Source organism: Podarcis vaucheri (assembly GCF_965113315.1).
Source record: "Podarcis vaucheri genome assembly, chromosome: 5".
Taxonomy (NCBI): Eukaryota; Metazoa; Chordata; class Lepidosauria; order Squamata; family Lacertidae; genus Podarcis; species Podarcis vaucheri.
In genome coordinates, this window is record NC_138763.1 from 26,383,917 (window position 1) to 26,403,697 (window position 19,781).

A 19,781-nucleotide genomic window follows, 5' to 3' on the forward strand; every position below is an offset into this window, starting at 1 on the left:
TCTAACTCAATGGGTCTGAGATTACCTGCATGCCATTTGAGAAACTAAGGGAGCAAACCCATAGATAGGAAACATATATATCAGTGATCCCAGTTTTAATTTCATGCATGGATCCCTAAGGTTAGGACTCCATGTTTATGGCGGGGTTGCATTTATTTCTGTCTGTCTGTCTATCTATCTATCTATCTATCTATCTATCTATCTATCTATCTATCTATTGCAGACTGCCATGGAATCCATTTTTTGATGAAGAGTAATATATACATACTGTATTTTGATGAAAGCCAATAAGTAGGAACATTGGTTCAAGTAGCTCAGTATTGCTTTCACTGGCTGGCAGCAGCTGTCCAGGATTTCAGGCAGGGGGTCTTTCCTGCCTGGAGATACCAGGGAATGAACCAGGGACCTTCTGCATGCAAAACAATTGCTTTACCATCAAGTGATGGCTCTTCTGCAAGCAAACATTTGTATTTATAGAGGAATACTTGAATCTTTCTGTTATGTACTGAAGTTCTCACCCTGGGCCAGCAGGGGGATATGGTAGATAGTTTTCACTCAGGTCCACATATGCAAATAAGGGATTTAAAGTGACGTTCACTGATTGGATAGTTACAGAAAATGGTTACTGTTGCGTTCTAGTGGAGCTCTACATAAGCAGGCTGACTGAGCCCTTCAGCTCAGTTCTGTTCTGGCCTGTGAATAAACAAGAGCTGTTTGAAAAATCGCTATGTCGTCTTATATGTTCACCCACAACTTAACACTTTCTGATGTGACTCTGAAGGTAGATGACACTACACATTTTCACGGTCTCAGAAACATGATACACATGAAGACATTTCCACTGCCCTCCTTTGCCAGCCCAATTGTTCCCTAAGTTTGTAAGAGAGGAAGGCTGATTGCGGGATTTACTAGTGGATTTCTAAGAAGCTGCTGCTATGCTTGAACCCGGAAGAGGCTTAGTTAGATATTTTGCTGTTCCCAGCCCAGGGATCCCTGATCTCCTATCCAAGGCTAATAATGACACCCTGAATCCTTTGTCTGTAAACGTGCTGATTTATTACTTTCCAAAGCTCTGCAATACACCATAAAGCAGTAGTCCTCATTACATTGTCCGGCTGAGGATATGACTGGCCATCAACTTGACTGCCAGCATAATCTCTTGGCAAGTTGGCTTGATCTCAGATTCAGGAAGGAAGAACCCATATTTGCCCCTATCACGGAGCTCAAAGGTGAAGGAATATTTGATACCCTGATTGTAAGCCCAGTCATCGGAACAACCAGAGGAAGGATCTGCAAAACAGGACAACAAAATTAATTGCTGCTAGCCTGCTACAGAGAACACGGCAAGAAAAAAATAGAGGGAAATGTTATTGTTGCTTGTTTATTATTTCGCTCTTGTTTCTTAGGACTTCTCAATGGCATTCAAAATAGGTTTAGAAGATGACCTCTGGTGAGCGCAGAATCAAATTAAGCCTTGACCAAAGGTCCATTCACACATGCATGCTCAACACTTGATGACTGCAACACATGAAGCCTTTATATTGCACATTTTTGTATGCTATTTTCACAAGTATTGCAATTTTATGCACACTTTGCCTTAATAGACACCTCTTGTTTGGGTAAACATTACTTGGTTGAAGAACTGTCTTGCAAAATCTGGAAAAGTGCAAATTGTGAAGGATAGTGAATTCGGTAGTTTCACATTAAAATGCAAATGGAATTGATTTTCTATTCCACCTCTATTTCATAACCCAACATGTCAGTCAGGAATACAGCTTAGAATACTGTACTCCATTTATACTTATCCTTTCTCCACACAGTCTAAAAGGGTCTCTAGGACTCCCCTCCTTGGCTGCCCAGGATCAGGGCAACTTATTTATTTGTGAGGGTGTTATGTACTGAGGGTGTTATGTACTGATCCTAGAACAATAGGATCCAGAATGCAGCAGTCTGATTGGTCCGCAGGAGGCACCCAATCCAGCTCCAGGTGGAAGTGAATCAGCGATCTGATTGGCTTGCAGGAGCAGCCAATCAGGCTCCTAGATGAAGTGAATCAGCAACCTGATTGGCCTGCAGGAGCAGCTAATCAGGCTTCTGGAGGAGGTGAATCCGCAGCCTAATTGGCCTATAGGAGCAGCCCAGAATTAGCCAATCACGCAGGGCCCATTGTGTAAATAATGTATATATAGCTAGATGTTTTAGGGAAAGATTCATTCATTGCTACTATGAGCTGAATAAAGAGCATGAAATTCACACTCGACTCCGAGTATATTTCAGAGGAGCAAAATTTCAGTATAACAGAATCATCCCCCGGCTGGTTTAGCCAGGCTCTTATTAGGAACAGAGGAGCCCAGAACTGAACTGATAGGTGGAAGCCTTTTCTACACTGTTGTTGTTAGGAGAACACAACCTTGTGTGGTGGTGGGGCTCCTATGGCACATGACAGGAAGAAATTCTGTAGGTGGCACTTTTTCCAACACTACATCTGCATGTCGCAGTTTCTATTTTTCTTTCACATGTGTAGTGAAGGAAGCCCTTGAAGTCCTAAACACAATGATTCCAAATGTGTTATGTTTACAGAGAGATGAAGTCTTTCAAATACTTACAGATTGTCAGTGCTGATGTCCCATACTTGTATTTTTTACCATACAGGCTGGCTATAGCTTGGGAAGCTTTCTTTGCGAGTTCATTCTGGTTTTAAACAAAACAAAACAAGCCATTTGTGGTGGTGGAATATTCTGACAAAAAGGGAAATGGGGGCAGAAATGGCTGGTGTTTTCTTATTTGTCCCATATGAACCCATATAACTGCAAAATGAATGTGGTTTATGTCTTCAAATCCGATGGAAGCCAGTTTGATGGAATGCACATCAAACAGCAGTATTTCTCAATAAACTACAGAATATATATGAATTGTGGGTCTAATGTCATATGCAAACAGCTTCAAACACCAGCTGTGGGAGCACACTAGACCCAGAGTTAATGGTAATCTTAACATTGCAATAGTCTCATGATGGAACCTGGGAGGGTCAACCATTGTGTGTTCTCTCCCCCCAACAGCCTTGGGTTCAATCCAAAAGATGCAGAATACCCAACTGAACCTAATAATAATAATAATAATAATAATTATTATTATTATTATTATTATTATTATTATTATTATTAATACCCCACCCATCTGGCTGGGTTTCCCCAGCCACTCTGGGCGGCTTCCAACAAAACACTAAAATACAATAACCTATTAAACATTAAAAGCTTCCCTAAACAGGGCTGCCTTCAGATGTCTTCTAAAAGTTTGGTAGTTCTTTTTCTCTTTGACATCTGATGGGAAGGCGTTCTACAGGGCGGGTGCCACTACCAAGAAGGCCCTCTGCCTGGTTCCCTGCAACTTGGCTTCTTGTAGCGAGGGAACCGCCAGAAGGCTCTTGGCACTGGACCTCAGTGTCCAGGCAATGCAATGGAGGTAGAGATGCTCCTTCAGGTATACTGGACCAAGGCCGTTTAGGGCTTTTCAAAAGTTTCCTCCTTCATCCCACCCCCAACTTGCTTCAGTTACAATCTAAATAAATATTTATTTATTGAACATTATTTTGTGACATATTTGGTTGGCCTAATGCTGGTATTGCTCTAATATGGATCCCTCCCACCCCCCAGCCTGGTGCCTTTTAGATATTTTTGAACTATAATTCCCATCAACTCAGTCATCCTAAGGCTGTCCAAAACTTCTGGAAAGTGCCAGGTTAGAGAAGATATTACCAGTTCGTCGTGGTTGGGTGCCTTGTTCAAAGTGTAGCCATAAGGGAACAATATCATCTGAGAGTAGGAATGAATTGATAGATAGGCTTTGATTGAAGAAAGATGGCTGCGGATGAAAGCTGCAACTGCTTTCGTTTCCGGTTCCGACTCTGCTGACGGTCCACAAAAATTTTCAGTACAAGGATCTTTGGAAGCATCCACAGCTGTTGGTGAAGAGAACACTTACTTTTAATTAGCTACAGAAGGTCAATATAGGCTTTCCTGAAAAAGTTTGAATTGAAAATTTTCCTCCAGTCCAAAATGGATGAAGAGTTGATGTGGCATGTTTATTTGATTTAACGAAACTAATTTAACAAAGCTAAGAAGGACGTCATGTTAATTTATATTTGCTGTACAAAATACCTTTTTTTTTTTTGCCAATGCCAAGATGTTTTGGAAACCAAAATATAAAATTGAGAGGGGAGGAAGTAATGTCCACATAATGTGGCTTCAGAGTTATATTCAAAAAAATCCAAAGGTTTAGTTGCAAGTGTGTGTGTATTTTAAAAAAGAAAGAATACTTACTGCCCCATGCAGCATCAAAGTTTCTGTTGAGGTCAACACCAATACATTTATTGCTGGTTACATTAGAGCGATTCTTTCTCCAACAGCGATCCTAGTCGACAAAACAATTGAGGGACTTCAGACCCATATATGGACCCCCTCAACCCCTTAACAAATGATCAACAGATTAAATTGATTTTGAGCACAAAGCCCCCATAGTTAAAACGAAGACTTTCATATTTAAACTAGGAAGACAGTGCAATCAAATTTAACGCACTAAATGAATTTGTGTTTGACATTATGATCCTCTCACTGTAAATTCTGTCTCTCAGCCTCCTCATGTGAGCATGCGCTACTCCAATTATTATGAATTTCCTACAAAGAAGGCATTTTAGTGTAGGTAAGCCACAGCATGAAGGCGAGGTGTGCCTCATTTCATGCGACGATCACACATGATCAAGCAAATGAGATGCATATGCTAGGAAGGAGCAACCTATCAGAGACTGCTTGGTACATGGTAAATGGAGTCAACTGAGGTACATGCAGAGAAACAGACCCAGGTTTGGCTGATCTCTGTATGGAATTCATAATATCTGAAGCAGAGTGGAGGACGGAGTTAGGCCAGTTCCTTGTTTAACCCTTAGTACTTCTATGTTATGGTTGCTTCTTAATTAATGTCTGTCTGGCTTCCTAATTTGCTCAAAATCTGCTAAATGGTAGCCACCTGGAGCTCATGAGCAGTAAACTGACCTTGAAAAGGAGCAACAGATCTTCGTACCCTTAGGTAAGGTTAACAGATTTTTTTCAATGAATCCGGGGACACTTTTCAACTTCAATGGATTTTGTATGGGGTAAAGGTAAAGGGACCAACTCTGGGGTTGCGGTGCTCATCTCACTTTATTGGTCGAGGGAGCCAGCGTACAGCTTCCAGGTCATGTGGGCAGCATGACTAAGCCGCTTCTGGCAAACCAGAGCAGCACACGGAAATCCTGTTTACCTTCCCGCCAGAGCGGTACCTATTTATCTACTTGCACTTTGACGTGCTTTCGAACTGCTAGGTTGGCAGGGGCAGGGACCGAGCAACGGGAACTCACCCCATCACAGGCATTCGAACTGCCGACCTTCTGATCGGCAAGTCCTAGGCTCTGTGGTTTAACCCATAGCGCCACCCATGTCCCTTTGTATGGGGACTGATTTGTAAATCTGGGGACTGTCCCCGGGAAATGGGGAAATCTGGTAACCTTACCTTAGGGGGCCCATCTGCACTATACAGAATTACGAGAACTATAGTTTGGGTGCTGGGAGTTATTAGCACCCCCCCCCAGGTGGTATAACAATCCTGTTTCTTACCAGAGCCCTATTGGAATTGCAACTCAGTGAGGGAAATCAGAGTCTCCTGACAACTCTCAGCCCCCTCAACAAACTACAGTTCCCTTGATTCTTTGGGGGGAAATCATGACAGTTCAAGGTGGTATGATATTGCTTTGAATGTCTAGGGCACATGAGGCTAGAATTAGGACAGTTGCTTGTGAGCAGGTATGGACTTCATTATATCTTGTTTGCCCTCCTCAAACCATTTTCACTGTACCAACCCACAAGAGCACACAAATATCCCATTTTCATTGCACATCAGTCCAGAGTTTTTGCCCTTTAAAATCACAGATGAAGATTTAAGTTGCTAAAAGTAGCTTTTGCAAGCAGGAAGATGTGTACAGTACCGAAGTCCAACTCCAGATGTAGCCATCTATGTTGAGTACAGGAAGGATGTAGAAATTCATGTTGTCCAGCAGAGTTGTCATAACCTTGTCTTTTCCGTAAGTCCTGATGGCCTGGTGATACATTCAAGGGTTTAGAAATCCCTTTTACTCAAGGATTAAAAGCAAATTACAATGCAGTTCTATGTGTACTTACTCAGGAGTAAGTCTCACTCTCCACAGTGGGCCTAACTCCCAGATAAGTGCACATAGGATTGTCGCTGCAGCTCATCATACTGCATGACAACAGATTCTCTGCAGAAGCTAATCTTCATCCTAATCATCACAGATCACTTTTCTAGAACAATCCCAAAGTCAAAGTGTCAACTTCCTATCTATGGTCATTTCCAGATCACCTGTTTATTGACCATTCATCCTGATTTGTTTGCACAAAGTTCTGGAAAGACTTTGCAATATTTGCTATTTATTGGGTCTTCATTCCATTTGGTTTGCAAAGCAATAACTTTTAGCAATAGTTGTCCCGCACTTTGCAATGCAGTCTTCCCATCACTATGCTTACTATAAAAAGTCTGATTTTGCAGGGGTTGGGGGCTTGTTGCACAAGCGTGCCAAGTCCACTTTAATCGCACAGCCTAAATCTGCTGATATGTGATTGAATCTCACCTGCAAAATAGTGACAGTCTGGAAGTGGCCTGTGTCATGTTTTGTTAAACCAAACTGGAGCACATTCCCAATTTGTTTGCTGGCAGAAAGGAGCCTTTATTTCCCCCCCTCTTGTGTCTCCTGCTGTGACATTGGTAAGGCTGGAATTGATTATCGCTGTTGGGAGGTGTTGCATAGTAAAGGAAACTTTCTGAGGTTCAGCCACTAAGACATTGCAGGTAAATAGGACTGATTGTTAACTAACCTCTTTCACAAACCACTGGCAAAATGCAGGTGAAATCCACTCTCTTGCATGAATTCCACAGTCCATGAAGATGGCCTTTTTGCTGTCCTTTTGTTTCCCAACCTGCTTTTGAAACATTTTCTGTGGTTAGGAACAATTTGTAAGCTGCTGGTACCTCTCTCTCTCTTTCTCTTTCTCTTTCTCTCTCTCTCTCTCCCCCTCTCTCCCTCCCTCCCCCCCTCTCTCTCTCTCTCTGTGTGTGTGTGTGTAAAACTACACAGATGTGTCAGTTCCTTTCTGAGAACCTTTCAGAAATGGATTTTCGCCTTTAAGCAATGCTGCAATTGTGTAGCAAACCTTTATAGTTTCCAGGGATACAATCCTACAAACACTTCCTCTTCCTCAAAAAATAAGCCCAGCTGAGCCCTGTAAAACCTACGATGGGTCATAGCCTTGCATAGGATTTGGATACAAGTCTTTTTGTTTTTCTCATTAAAGTAATAGGATATGCTGGAGGAAGGTTCCGGAACCTTTGTCCCTCCAGATGTTGTTGGACTACAAGTCCCATCAGTCTTGACTATTCACCATGCTGGCTGGGGTGGATAGGAGATGTAGTCCAGAAACATTTGGAGGGCTGAAGATTCCCCACCCCTGCTCTTGAGTATCTTTCCCATTCTTTGAATATTGCTGTGGAATGAGCGTCATACCTGAAGGATGTACATGGGCCGATTTTCAAAAGTTTTTCCAATCTGAAGGCGGGAAATCAACTTTGGCTTCTTTTCTGCAATTCTGGCAGTCCAAGCAGAAATCTGAATAAAATAAAATATACATTGTTCAGCCAGCAGCATATTAAATGCTAGTGCTGCACAGATGATTCCTTTTTAACTGGAACTGAAGTTTGCGACACCAGATGACTAAAATATGGATGGACAGTAGCAGTGGTCTCATACTTTCCAGCACAGGGGTGCCTGAACCCCAGGTCCTTTATGAGTTACTTGCTCATCAACTGTTAATTTTTAGTTGTTGTTTTATATTTTGTATTTGATATACAGTTTGGTTTTTAGTAGGGACGCGGGTGGCGCTGTGGGCTAAAGCCTCAACGCCTAGGGCTTGCCGATCGAAAGGTCGGCGGTTCGAATCCCCGCGGCGGGGTGCGCTCCCGCTGCTCGGTCCCAGCGCCTGCCCACCTAGCAGTTCGAAAGCACCCCTGGGGGCAAGTAGATAAATAGGTACCGCTTACCAGCGGGAAGGTAAACGGCGTTCCGTGTGCGGCTCTGGCTCGCCAGAGCAGCGATGTCACGCTGGCCACGTGACCCGGAAGTGTCCCCGGACAGCGCTGGCCCCCGGCCAATAGATGTGAGATGGGCGCACAAACCCCACAGTCTGTCAAGACTGGCCCGTTCGGGCAGGGGTACCTTTACCTTTACCTTTACCTTGGTTTTTAGTGCTGTTTTTATGTAACCTGCTTTGAGATTACTTGATGAATGGCAGGATATACATGGGATGCTGCTGCTGCTAATACCCAAGTACAACACAAAATAAGACCAGGGGTGCAGCTACATACAGAACGCCCCCCCGCTATAAATAAATCAGAAATTAAATCATTATAACAAAAAAAAAGCTATGTAAAATCACAAAGAATTGTTTTTGCTCTCCAGCACCATCTGGTGTTGCATGCTTATAATGCAATCAGAGTGCTGGTTTTTTCCTTTTTCCTTTTTCTTTACTAATGTAGCTGTGTCCCCAGTCCTATCTGAGCGAAACCAGTGCTACTTCTGACTACTGAGAATACTTCCCCTTAAGGTCATCAAATGTATCCTGTACCTTGTGCCATTCATTATATTTCGTGTAACTGTAGCTGGTGGGAGAATTCCTTTCCAGTTGCTTGTCAATCTCTTCTTGCAGGTTTTGAAATAAAATCCTGCATGATACAAAACACCACAAGCAAAATCATGTACTGTCATGCACAGGATCAATTCAATATGTAAGTTTTATACATCGCACGACTTGTACACCTTTTAATATAACAATGATGGGGCTCATTTCGGCTAAAAGTGGGCCGTGACTCCCATTCCATTGAGAATGATGTGTGACAAACTTTCTACATTAGTTTCAATGTCATTTTAGTCTGGACCAAGTCTGTTAAAGTACAGTACATGGTTCGTCCAATAGGATTCAGAGAACACATGGTATATCTCAGCTCCACAATTTTGATCTCAGTCTCTTGAAAGTTGGACATGCCTGGTTTACCTGATAACAAGCAGCAGTGAAGCTTTTCTAACAGCAGAACAAAACTAAGAACATCTGCTTTCTTGGGGCTATGATTCATTAACTAATTAAGGAAGAAGAAGAAAAATGTGTTGCATCACCTGTAGGTCAAATTCTACTCATAAATGAGAAGGGCATAATAGGACAACTGCATACTTATATAACTTAAATGTCACTTTAATTGACAAAAAACCCCCTGGGAATTGTGACTTGGTGAAGATTCATCAGTACCTGGAGTGTCAAGGATCCCCTGAGAATGAACATTAAACCAGTTTAAGTGTGCAGTGTGGATATGTACACAGATAATCCCACCATTATCTCTGCATGGATAAAACTATTATTGATTATTTGTGCCATAGATACTCCATTGGCTCTTAAGAACATAAGAAGAGCCTGCTAGAATCTACATAGTTTTCCAAATGGCTAGCAACCAGATGTGACAAATATTTAAGCATCACCCACTCATAATGTAGGCCATTCTGCTCCAGGAGAGTCTTGGTAGTATTGGACTGTTCAGCACGGACAAGGAAATTCACTTCCATCTGGTTGACTATATGCGATGCCGAGTCTGGATACCAAAAGTCGATCTGCACAGGAAGAAATGTCAAGGAGTCAAGATGGAAGTCAACATGGATGTCGTTTTTGAAGAAATCTCTAGCTTTGCAAAGTAAAATGCCCCAGCATCTTAAAAACTGGCCATATTAAGCTTGTTTGATGGACCTGAAAGATCAGAAATCTTTTATTTGCAGCCAAATTCTAGAATAACTTTAAATTTGGATTACTGTTACTGTTGCAGGAATACCTGCTCTTCCTGGGTCCATCCATTGCCACATTACCAAAGGGTTTGGACAGTGGTTCCACCTGAAGCTGGAGTTTAATGGTTTCTCCTATCTGCTGCAGAGGAGAAGCGCCATTATGTTCCCAAAGGAAAGTACTATCCTACCAAATAGGACAATCTTCTCTCAGAGAATTAAAACCACAAAGGAAAAGTGTCTGGAAAAAGCACAGGCTGCAGCTAAAAGATTCGTTTTGCATTTACAAGGAAGACCCATCAAAACAAATTTAATTTATATGCCAGCCTGTGTTTTCTTGGATTGAAAAATTAGTGATGAGGTTAGACTAGGGTAGTGATTTTAAATTCTCGAGAATAATCTTTTGGAGAATATTCTTGAGAATATTCTTGATTAATGAGGTGTGTACATTTAAAGCAGCTGTGTAGACGACATAGAATTAACAGTTTGTGGAGAATATTCTCCGGAGAATTTTCTAGCAGAGAATATTCTCTGGAGAATATTCTTCGGAGAATATTCTTATCTCACATCATTCGACAAGGGTGATTATATTTGGGGTGGTTTTTTTGTTCTTATTTGGCTCACAACTGGCAAAGCATGTTTAAAGGCCTTGAGTTGCAAGGGGGAAAACACATTATAATCATACAACATTTTTGAAGAAAGTCCTATTAAAATGTCAAGGCTTTTAAGACATGTTTACATTTGTCTAGCAAAGCACTTTGGCCAGAGGTAAGACGAGTGCAGCCAATTGGCCTAAAGTCAGCAAACAGCTATTTTACCACTATATATGTTGAATGGGTTTGCAAGTGTGGGCCATGTCTCTCCTGTGGTCTCCTTGAAGATATGCTGAGCTCTGAATCTGTTTTGAGAAATTTTTGTATGAAAAGATAATGCCTTCAAAACGCATGTTAAGGCCTTTGCAGTAAATTAATGCCTTTTTTGGAGATTGACAACATTCCTCTTTACCCTTTCAAGAGGAACGTGAAGAAAAGAGAACCAGATCCCTAGTCACAGGTTTTCAGTGTCTGCACTAAATGTGCATGTGTGGATATTTGAGCAGGAAAAGGTGTGAGGTTCCACTACTCTACTGTTTTCCACATACTTGGCTGATGGTAGTTCCCTATGCATGTAGAAGTGTAAGCTTTGTTCAAATGTCTGAGGGCTGTAGCATTTGTAGGATTCCTGAAAGTTTGATCAGGATCCTAGGATCATGAGGGTGTACATGGAGAGAGCTCTATGTATAGTAGGGATGAATCTGTCAGTCTGGGGCTCCCTCGATTTCTAATTTTTCAATCTTAAATTCATTTTGCCACATTTTTGCATCACTTTGCATTTTTTTTTAAAAAATGCCACCCTTTGGGCCTGCATTTCTTCTAACATACAGTTTTTTTGTATACAATTCTTGCCTAATATAATCCATTTTTGCATGTTATTTTTCACCAATAGATGCACATATATGCACACTTTCTTTAATACAGTGGTACTGTGGGTTAAACCACAGAGTCTAGGACTTGCCGATCAGAAGGTTGGCGGTTTGAATCCCCGCGACAGGGTGAGCTCCCGTTGCTCGGTCCCTGCTCCTGCCAACCTAGCAGTTCGAAAGCACGTCAAAGTGCAAGTAGATAAATAGGTACCACTCCAGCAGGAAGGTAAACGGCGTTTCCGTGCGCTGCTCTGGTTCACCAGAAGCGGCTTAGTCATGCTGGCCACATGACCCGGAAGCTGTACCCTCCCTCGGCCAATAAAGTGAGATGAGCACCACAACCCCAAAGTCGGTCACGACTGGACCTAATGGTCAGGGGTCCCTTTACCCTTTACCTTTACCTCGGGTTAAGAACTTAATTTGTTCTGGAGGTCCGTTCTTAACCTGAAACTGTTCTTAACCTGAGGTACCACTTTAGCTAATGGGGCGTCCCGCTGCCGCCATGCGATTTCTGTTCTCATCCTGAAGCAAAGTTCTTAACCTGAGGTATTATTTCTGGGTTAGCAGAGTCTGTAACCTGAAGCGTATGTAACCTGAAGTGTATGTAACCCGAGGTACCACTGTATATTTAGTACACAGTTTTTGTTTGTGAGCAGCATTGCAAAACTGGGAGACCTGCAAATTTCAAAGGATACCCAGGTTTCGGATCTGCATATTGTTCTGTTCACGTTAAAATGCAAACTGAACTGAATTGCTTCCCTATCCCTAATGCACAGGCCTTTTGAGGAATTCATGCTATGTCTTGTGAGTGTTTGGTGGCCTCTCTTGTCTTCTTCACAGACACAGCCAGACAGATCTCTCCCTGGTGCAACCCCAGAGAAACCACAACAAAATCTGGAAAGGTTGCAAAGAAGAGCAACCAAAACGATCAAGGGAGTTGGAGCAATTCTCCTATCAAGAAAGACTACAAGGTTTGGGGCTTGCAAAAAGTTGAACAAGGAGGGGTGTGGTAAAATGAAGTGTTTAGGGAGAATAACTTCTCCCTCTCTCATAATACTAGAATCTGGAGTCATCTAATGAAGATGGATGGTAGGAGCTTTACTACCAACAACAGAAAGTACCATACAGTGCATAGCTAAGCCACAGATTTTGCTTCTTCAGCAACTGGAATAGATTTGGGGAGCGCATGGGGCACATGCAGGAAGAGCAGAGGGGGAAGAAAATCCCATTGCACAAGTGGAAATCCTTGAACTGAAAGGATGCATGATTTGAATACCGCCCAAGGTTGATTTTCTTTTTCTTAACAACAACAACAACAACAACAACAACAACCTTGCTGATTCTTACAGGACATTCAACAATCCAGCACGAAACACAAAGGGTGGCGGATTGTGGGGGGAGGGAATCCAAGCTGTAAAAATTTCTTACCGGTATTTTGCTTGCCAAGGATTTCAAGAAGCTCACTTGCTTTTCATTCTGCGGCTTCACACGGAACACCTTTGCACTGCACGACAAAAAAGTCAAGAAGTGAGTAGCATGTCAGGATTAATTGAAAGAACTTCTGCTTTCATCCAGACATGTAGAATGTTGACATGTCTTTTAATCTGGTTTTAGATTCTGATTGATTTTATTTCTTGAAAGTTTCAAATAGTTTTAAAGTTTTTTTAAATGATGTCATTATTTTATTTTACGTTTTTGTAAACTTTTTTTGCTTTTTGCAATCAAGCCGTTTATAAATTGAACGATATAAATAAATAAATGATAAATACCTGTCAAAACGCCGAGGACAAGTGATAGCAAAAGCAGTGGCAATCAAGCCCAAAGCCAACAGGGACTTCATGTTTCCTTTCCTCTGCAGCAATCAATGCCTGTCATATTTATTCCTCTGCCTGGTGAGATCAGCTGACTTCCTCAGGGGCATTCATGGGATGATATGAGGTTTCTGTTGTTATGCCTATGTTTGTAGTCAATGCAAGTACAGCTCCTGTTAGTGCCTTCAAATTAATTGGGGGAGTGACCCTCCCGGAAACATGAGATGCTACATCCAACTGTGATGTTTTTGTACATGGGGAAAAAAAAACACCTATTCTGGAATTCAGGGGTATATTTTAATTCCATTGGCCTATACATGGGTATGTGATATTCAGGAGAAGCCCTACTGACATCTGAGTCTTCTCAGTCTGTACACTAAGGAACGCCTACACTTACATCAACCTGGGCAGTCATTCAGGCCGATCACCTGGATGGCAACCAGAAACAGGGTTTTATTCAGTGGTAGCTGGTGTCTGTTGAGACTGGAAGGCTGGGAGACCAACAGTTTGTTGTTGTTGTTTAGTCGTTTAGTCGTGTCCGACTCTTTGTGACCCCATGGACCAGAGCACACCAGGCACTCCTGTCTTCCACTGCCTCCCGCAGTTTGGTCAAACTTATGCTGGTAGTTTCGAGAACACTATCCAACCATCTCTTCCTCTTTCGCCCCCTTTTTCTTGTGCCCTCCATCTTTCCCAACATCAGGGTCTTTTCCAGGGAGTCTTCTCTTCTCACGAGGTGGCCAAAGTACTAGAGCCTCAGCTTCAGGGTCTGTCCTTCCAGTGAGCACTCAGGGCTGATTTCCTTAAGAATGGATAGGTTTGATCTTCTTGCAGTCCATGGGACTCTCAAGAGTCTCCTCCAGCACCATAATTCAAAAGCATCAATTCTTCATCAATCAGCCTTCTTTATGGTTCAGCTCTCACTTCCATACATCACTACTGGGAAAACCATAGCTTTAACTATACGGACCTTTGTCGGCAAGGTGATGTCTCTGCTTTTTAAGATGCTGTCTAGGAGTCATAGCCAATGACAGGCAGAGCCAAATAATCCTGAGTTCTAAGGGAAATACTGAGATGAAAGAGAGGAAGCTGACAGGGAACTGACAGGCCCCGATCTGAGGGTCACTTCTCAGACCAACCTTCCCTGGGTCAACCTAGGTTCCACCAACCCAGCCCTGGGTTATTTTGGGAGCAGGCCTAATGTTTAATTACAGGTTTTTTAAAAATCAATGTTGCATCTTCTTACTCTTCAACCAAGAGCAGGCGGGTGGTCAAATTCTGCATGGTCGTCATGAATCCCCAGGTTCCTATTTCATTGCCTCTTTCCTGCTTCCCATGATAACCCCTGGGCCCCCATTCGATTTGGATTTTAATGGTACCTTCCTCAGGAATGCAGTTTTTCAAGACAAAAGCCCTAAAGCAAGCAATTCTTCTTTGCTGTTTTGCCTTTTGTTCACTAGGGGGCAGACTCCAGGCATGTCAAGGAGTTGGACCCTATGGTGATCTTTTCATTTTAGGTACATTCAAGATTAGGTTTTATCTTTAGTTTAGTCTCATTTCCTTTATTGTCCACAGAGTCAAATATCTCCCTATCTGTTCCTTCGGTTTTTTTGCTGTTGTTATCAGCCACTTATCAATTTTCTGTACTTTCTAACTGACACTTTCTCCAAACGGTTTGTGGTTACTGCAGAAACTACTCTTCTTTCATCTATTACAACTTTCCCCTTCAAAGGGCTCTACCAAGTTCATGTGGCCACTTGTCCTACTTTAAAGAGGGGTGTCTTCTATTTGAAAGGCTGCCTGGTCCAAGTCTGGTTAACACTTGGATAGCATGCTATTTCTATATAAATGATAGTATTTCTTTCTAAATGTGTATCTGTACATACACATTAGCAAATTTATGATTTTTTAGGGCTGCCATACATCTGGGAATCACTCAGCAAAATGGGGTCTGGGTGGATTTTCACTGAACTGGCAAAATATCTGGGAAAACCCAGACATATGGCATGTAGGACTAATTCGGAAGAAATCAAAGGAAAGCCAGAAAGTAGCAACCCTAGATTGTTTAAAAAAATGCTCTTTTGATTATGCGTTTTAAATTTTTTTTGGGTGATGGTGCACCCATCTGTAGTTCCAATGCACTCTACTTAAATAAATTGTGTGGCTTTTTAAAGTAAGGTAAAGGTAAAGGTACCCCTGCCCGAATGGGCCAGTCTTGACAGACTCTGGGGTTTGTGCGCCCATCTCACATCTATAGGCTGGGGGCCAGCGCTGTCCGCAGACACTTCCGGGTCACGTGGCCAGCGTGACAAAGCTGCATCTGGCGAGCCAGCGCAGCACACGGAACGCCGTTTACCTTCCCGCTGGTAAGTGGTACCTATTTATCTACTTGCACCCGGGGGTGCTTTCGAACTGCTAGGTTGGCAGGCGCTGGGACCGAGCAGCGGGAGCGCACCCCGCCGCGGGGATTCGAACCGCCGACCTTTCGATCGGCAAGCCCTAGGCGCTGAGGCTTTTACCCACAGCGCCACCCGCGTCCCCTCCACCTGCCCCTAAAAGTAAGACCTGCCCCTAATTGGCCTGAATGCAGTCATGTGACAGCAATGGAGCTCGGTCTATCAGGGTCTAATAGATCCCAGGCCAGTTCAGGGCTTTCCTTTGGGTGCACTTTCAGCTGTGGGAAAGGGAAGTTCTGCACTGGCAGAATGGCACAGGTGTGTGTGTGTGTATTTTAAAAAATGACATTGACTTAAAAAATAATACAAAACATTTTTTAAGACCTTACCTGGCTACTGTTGAGCTCTTTTAAAGATTCATTTATTTATTTTATTAACCAACTCTGTAGACCACTCCATGACATAAAGCCATTGGAACTGGTGTTCACAGTAAAAACGGAATGAAATGCAGCAACACAAGCTCCAAGAACAAGAAAATAAAATAAAGAATACTCTAAAACAATAAAGCCATCTATACAAACTCTAAAAGCAGTAAAACCATTTCCTCAAATATAAACGGAAATTCCACAAATGCCTTGAATTACACCTCAGGGAAAGCCTTCCTAAGCCAAAATGTCTTCAGTAGGTGCCTAAACACCATCAGGCTAGGCAGGTGTCTGATTTCAGATAGTAACTGAGAGTTGAATCTGCAATTCTAAAAGTCTGGTTTCTAGGACAGGCTAAGTGAACCTCAGGATCAAAAGCTACTCTCAGTAGTGCCCCATCTGAAGAGCACAGCTGCTTGGCAGTGATATAGCTGGCAAGACAATCCCTTAGATACCTTGGTCTCAAGTTGTTTAGTACTAAAAAGCAGGGCCTTGAACTGTGCCTGGTCGCCATATTGGATTAGTGGATCAAGAGGTTTTAACAATCACTTAATCTAACCAATCAAACAATTAAGGACTTGTAGCCATACTTTCGATATCCAACGTCCACCTAAAATAGGCATGATTACTTACATTTACCACAGTTTTGCTATGATGATGTGATAAAGATGATGTTTGACTGCATCCTATGAGAATGAGGATGGTTCAAATCCCTTGTTTATATTTTCTGTCTTTCTCTTTTCTCTTCCTACTTCTGTTGCTTTCCTCCAGTCATTAGGCACAGGCTCAACCCTACCAGTTAAACATCCTGTAAAGAGGGATCTCTTTTTTGTGGATCTGAGCAGATGCCCTGTGGCTCTCTTATCTCACGTTTCTCTCCTTTAGTTATCTTCACAGAGAATGTTGTTGAAACCAATCTCCCAGGAAGACGAGATAAGAATGAGAGGAACTGTGCAGCCCAAAAATCCTCATGCTTTGTTCTGAGTTGTCTCCATCCCAGCCTGAGATATGTTAAATCCCACCAGGAAATTAATTCTCTTTGGATTTTTAATGTGAAAGTTTTTGGTCTGTGCAGGAGGAATGTGAAAAGGCAATTTCTCTTTAAATTGGTACACAGATACCTGGGTGTCATAGCAACCGAGGAATGCCTAAGCAACATTCTAAGTGGCCATCCATTGCTCATCCTCAAGAAGCTCCAACAGCTAGTTGAATATATAGATGGACAGTAATTTATCAAGTGAGCAAAACCATTTTGTAGGCTTGTGGTCTGTATCACCCAGCCAAATGGTGAGGAAAATCCCACTACACTTCCACAGTAAATTAGAAACCTGGGGAAGTACTTGCCAGGAAGTTACAAAATGACCATCTTATTAAGTGGCTATGTAGTTGCCAGTATCATTTGGCAAGTAGTCACTTGCATGCATTCAGCTCTCTCCCTGGCTGACATTGGATTCAGCAACATTAGTAAAGAAAAAGCACTTTACATGCGTTAGAAACACTGATATATCTATATACCTGAGGGAGCATCTCCACCCCCATCATTCAATGAGGGCCTTCTGGTGGTTCCCTCACTGCGAGAAGTGAGGTTACAGGGAACCAGGCCGAGGGCCTTCTTGGTAGTGGTGCCTGCCCTGTGGAATGCCCTCCCAACGGATGTCAAGGAAATAAACAACTATCTGACTTTCAGAAGACATCTGAAGGCAGCCCTGTTTAGGGAAGTTTTTAATGTCTGATGTTTTATTGTGTTTTTAATATTCTGTTGGGAGCTGCCCAGAGTGGCTAGGGAAACCCAGCCAGATGGACGGGGTATAAATAATAAATTATTATTGTTATTATTATTATTATTATTGTTGTTGTTGTTGTTGTTGTTATTATGACACCAGATGACACTCTGGAGTCCCATCTTTCACCAACGTGATTTCCTATTATGACATTTACAACACGTTTTTTTCTGAAACGCTTTTTTGATGTGTCTAGATCCAGCCATTCTTTGTACAAATTGTACAGTATCTGCAAGAGGTTATCAAAAACACAGACTTTTTGAGGACTTTCATTTTAAATTTCAAAGAGAGCAAAAGCGGTCATAGTGGTGAAAATTAGATCCATATGATCTATGGATCTTGAATTAATGATCTTGAATTAATTGGGGACGCAATACACATCTACACAGATATACAACCTGAGTATAGGGGCTCACAGCATTAATACCCCAACAGATCTTGCTTCCTCATTAGTGTTCCAGGGAGGTCCATAGCTCTTGGGAGCAGCACAAAGCCAAAACTCTCACACAAAGCCACCACTACCCTGGCCTATTGTTTTCCCAGGATGATGTCACATCCAGTCAGGTGAAGTGGGAAAAGGCCCACCCATTTGTCCCTATGACAGTCTCTAAGCTCATGTAAATGGCAGTGTTTCACTGGCCAACCAATATCATTGCCATAACAAAGGAAGTGGTTGGGCAGGTTTCCTCTCATAGATTCTAAGTCAAGCACACAGGACCACAGGTTTGGGCAGACTGCTCTCCCTAAAATCATGGCTTGGGACACATCCATGCAACAGCTCCCTTCACGAATGGTTCAGTATAAAAGCCATGCATTACCAGAAGCTATAACATGCCAGGCTGTGTCTTAAAACTGCAGGTATCCAGCAGCAACTCTCTGGAGCCTTATGTTCCATACCACCAGCATTCAGGTATCCTGAAGGCCAGACAGACGAGGTCTTAGAGATCAAGGCTGCACTTTTAGCCTTAAAGGACCTTCCTTTGTTTTCATACTGTCATTTGACTCTACAAGCCAATTAGCACATCCCAAACCCTATAAAATCCTCAAGGACAAGCTAGTTTATTAGTCCAAGCAATTTTTGTGTGTGCTAAGAGTTGCTTTGCTCTGCTCCTGATTATCAGCCCAACTCTGACTATCTTTTTGTACCTTGCTCTCTGATTCCTACCTGCCCTTGGCCATCTGCTTCTGGTCCTTTCACCTTTGGTGCTTGTGACAGAAACAGACTTTACTCCAGCTGTGGAATGTCCTAGTGCAGAATCAGTCCTCAAAGAAATTGGCTAACACTGGGTTAGACCATCAGTCTATTTAGGCCATTACACTGACTGTGACCTGTAGTGACAGGGCCAGCCCACCCATGAGGCAAGATGAGGCAACCACCTCAGCCAGCAGGATCCAGAGGGGCAGCAGATCTGGCCTCCAAGGGTTGTATTGCCAGCTGCTGCTGCCATAGTGACAGTGATGGTTGTGGTACACTCCTTGAAGATGAGCTCTGCCACCTCCTTGGCAGCCCTCTCCAATGCCACCTCTACAGTGGCCTCTCAGGGAAGAGGAGGTTGCTGCTGGTTTCCTCCCACCCTCAGGGAGGAGATGGCAGGGGCTGCCTTCTGGAGTCACCTGGGATCCGCCCACCATGGTGGCCTTTGATTCCCACTTCAGCTGTCCAGTAAGGTTGTTTTGATTCCCCCTTCCCTCAAAACATGAGATCTACTGCTGAGATACTGCTCTTCCCTGTGTAGTGTAACCAGATGTCCTGGAAAACATATAATGTGCTGAAGGGAGGATTTCAGAAGCAGAATGTATCATCAGTAAATCACTGTGAGATGACAAGCAGAACCTGCCAATATTCCCTCTCAATGATAGGTATTATTTATTTGATACTGCTTTGTGTGAATTTAATGTACTCCATTGCAATCTCTTCACAATAATCCTGTAATAGTAGGCCACTATTTATTTTCCCCATTTAACTGATGGGGAGGGGATGAAGTTC

At 42.7% G+C, this 19,781-nt stretch overlaps 1 protein-coding gene across 3 annotated transcripts; it reads right to left on the minus strand.

The window, feature by feature from the left end:
* Positions 1-1,033: 1,033 nt before the first annotated feature.
* Positions 1,034-19,092, minus strand: LOC309533213 (mast cell carboxypeptidase A-like). Of its 3 annotated transcripts, none has more exons than XM_082224481.1 (12): positions 18,960-19,092; positions 13,151-13,335; positions 12,810-12,885; positions 9,630-9,754; positions 8,724-8,820; positions 7,607-7,708; positions 6,921-7,022; positions 6,017-6,127; positions 4,320-4,410; positions 3,756-3,958; positions 2,607-2,691; positions 1,034-1,290 (listed from the first exon to the last, which is right to left on the minus strand). In XM_082224481.1, exons 2-12 carry the CDS (start codon positions 13,219-13,221, stop codon positions 1,103-1,105), a joined length of 1,251 nt encoding a protein of 416 aa, XP_082080607.1. In that variant the 5' UTR covers positions 13,222-13,335; positions 18,960-19,092; the 3' UTR covers positions 1,034-1,102. The 3 variants fall into 3 exon arrangements, with proteins under 3 accessions (XP_082080607.1, XP_082080605.1, XP_082080606.1); XM_082224479.1 differs by lacking the exon at positions 18,960-19,092 and adding an exon at positions 18,193-18,349; XM_082224480.1 differs by lacking the exon at positions 18,960-19,092 and adding an exon at positions 16,647-17,122.
* Positions 19,093-19,781: the final 689 nt, after the last annotated feature.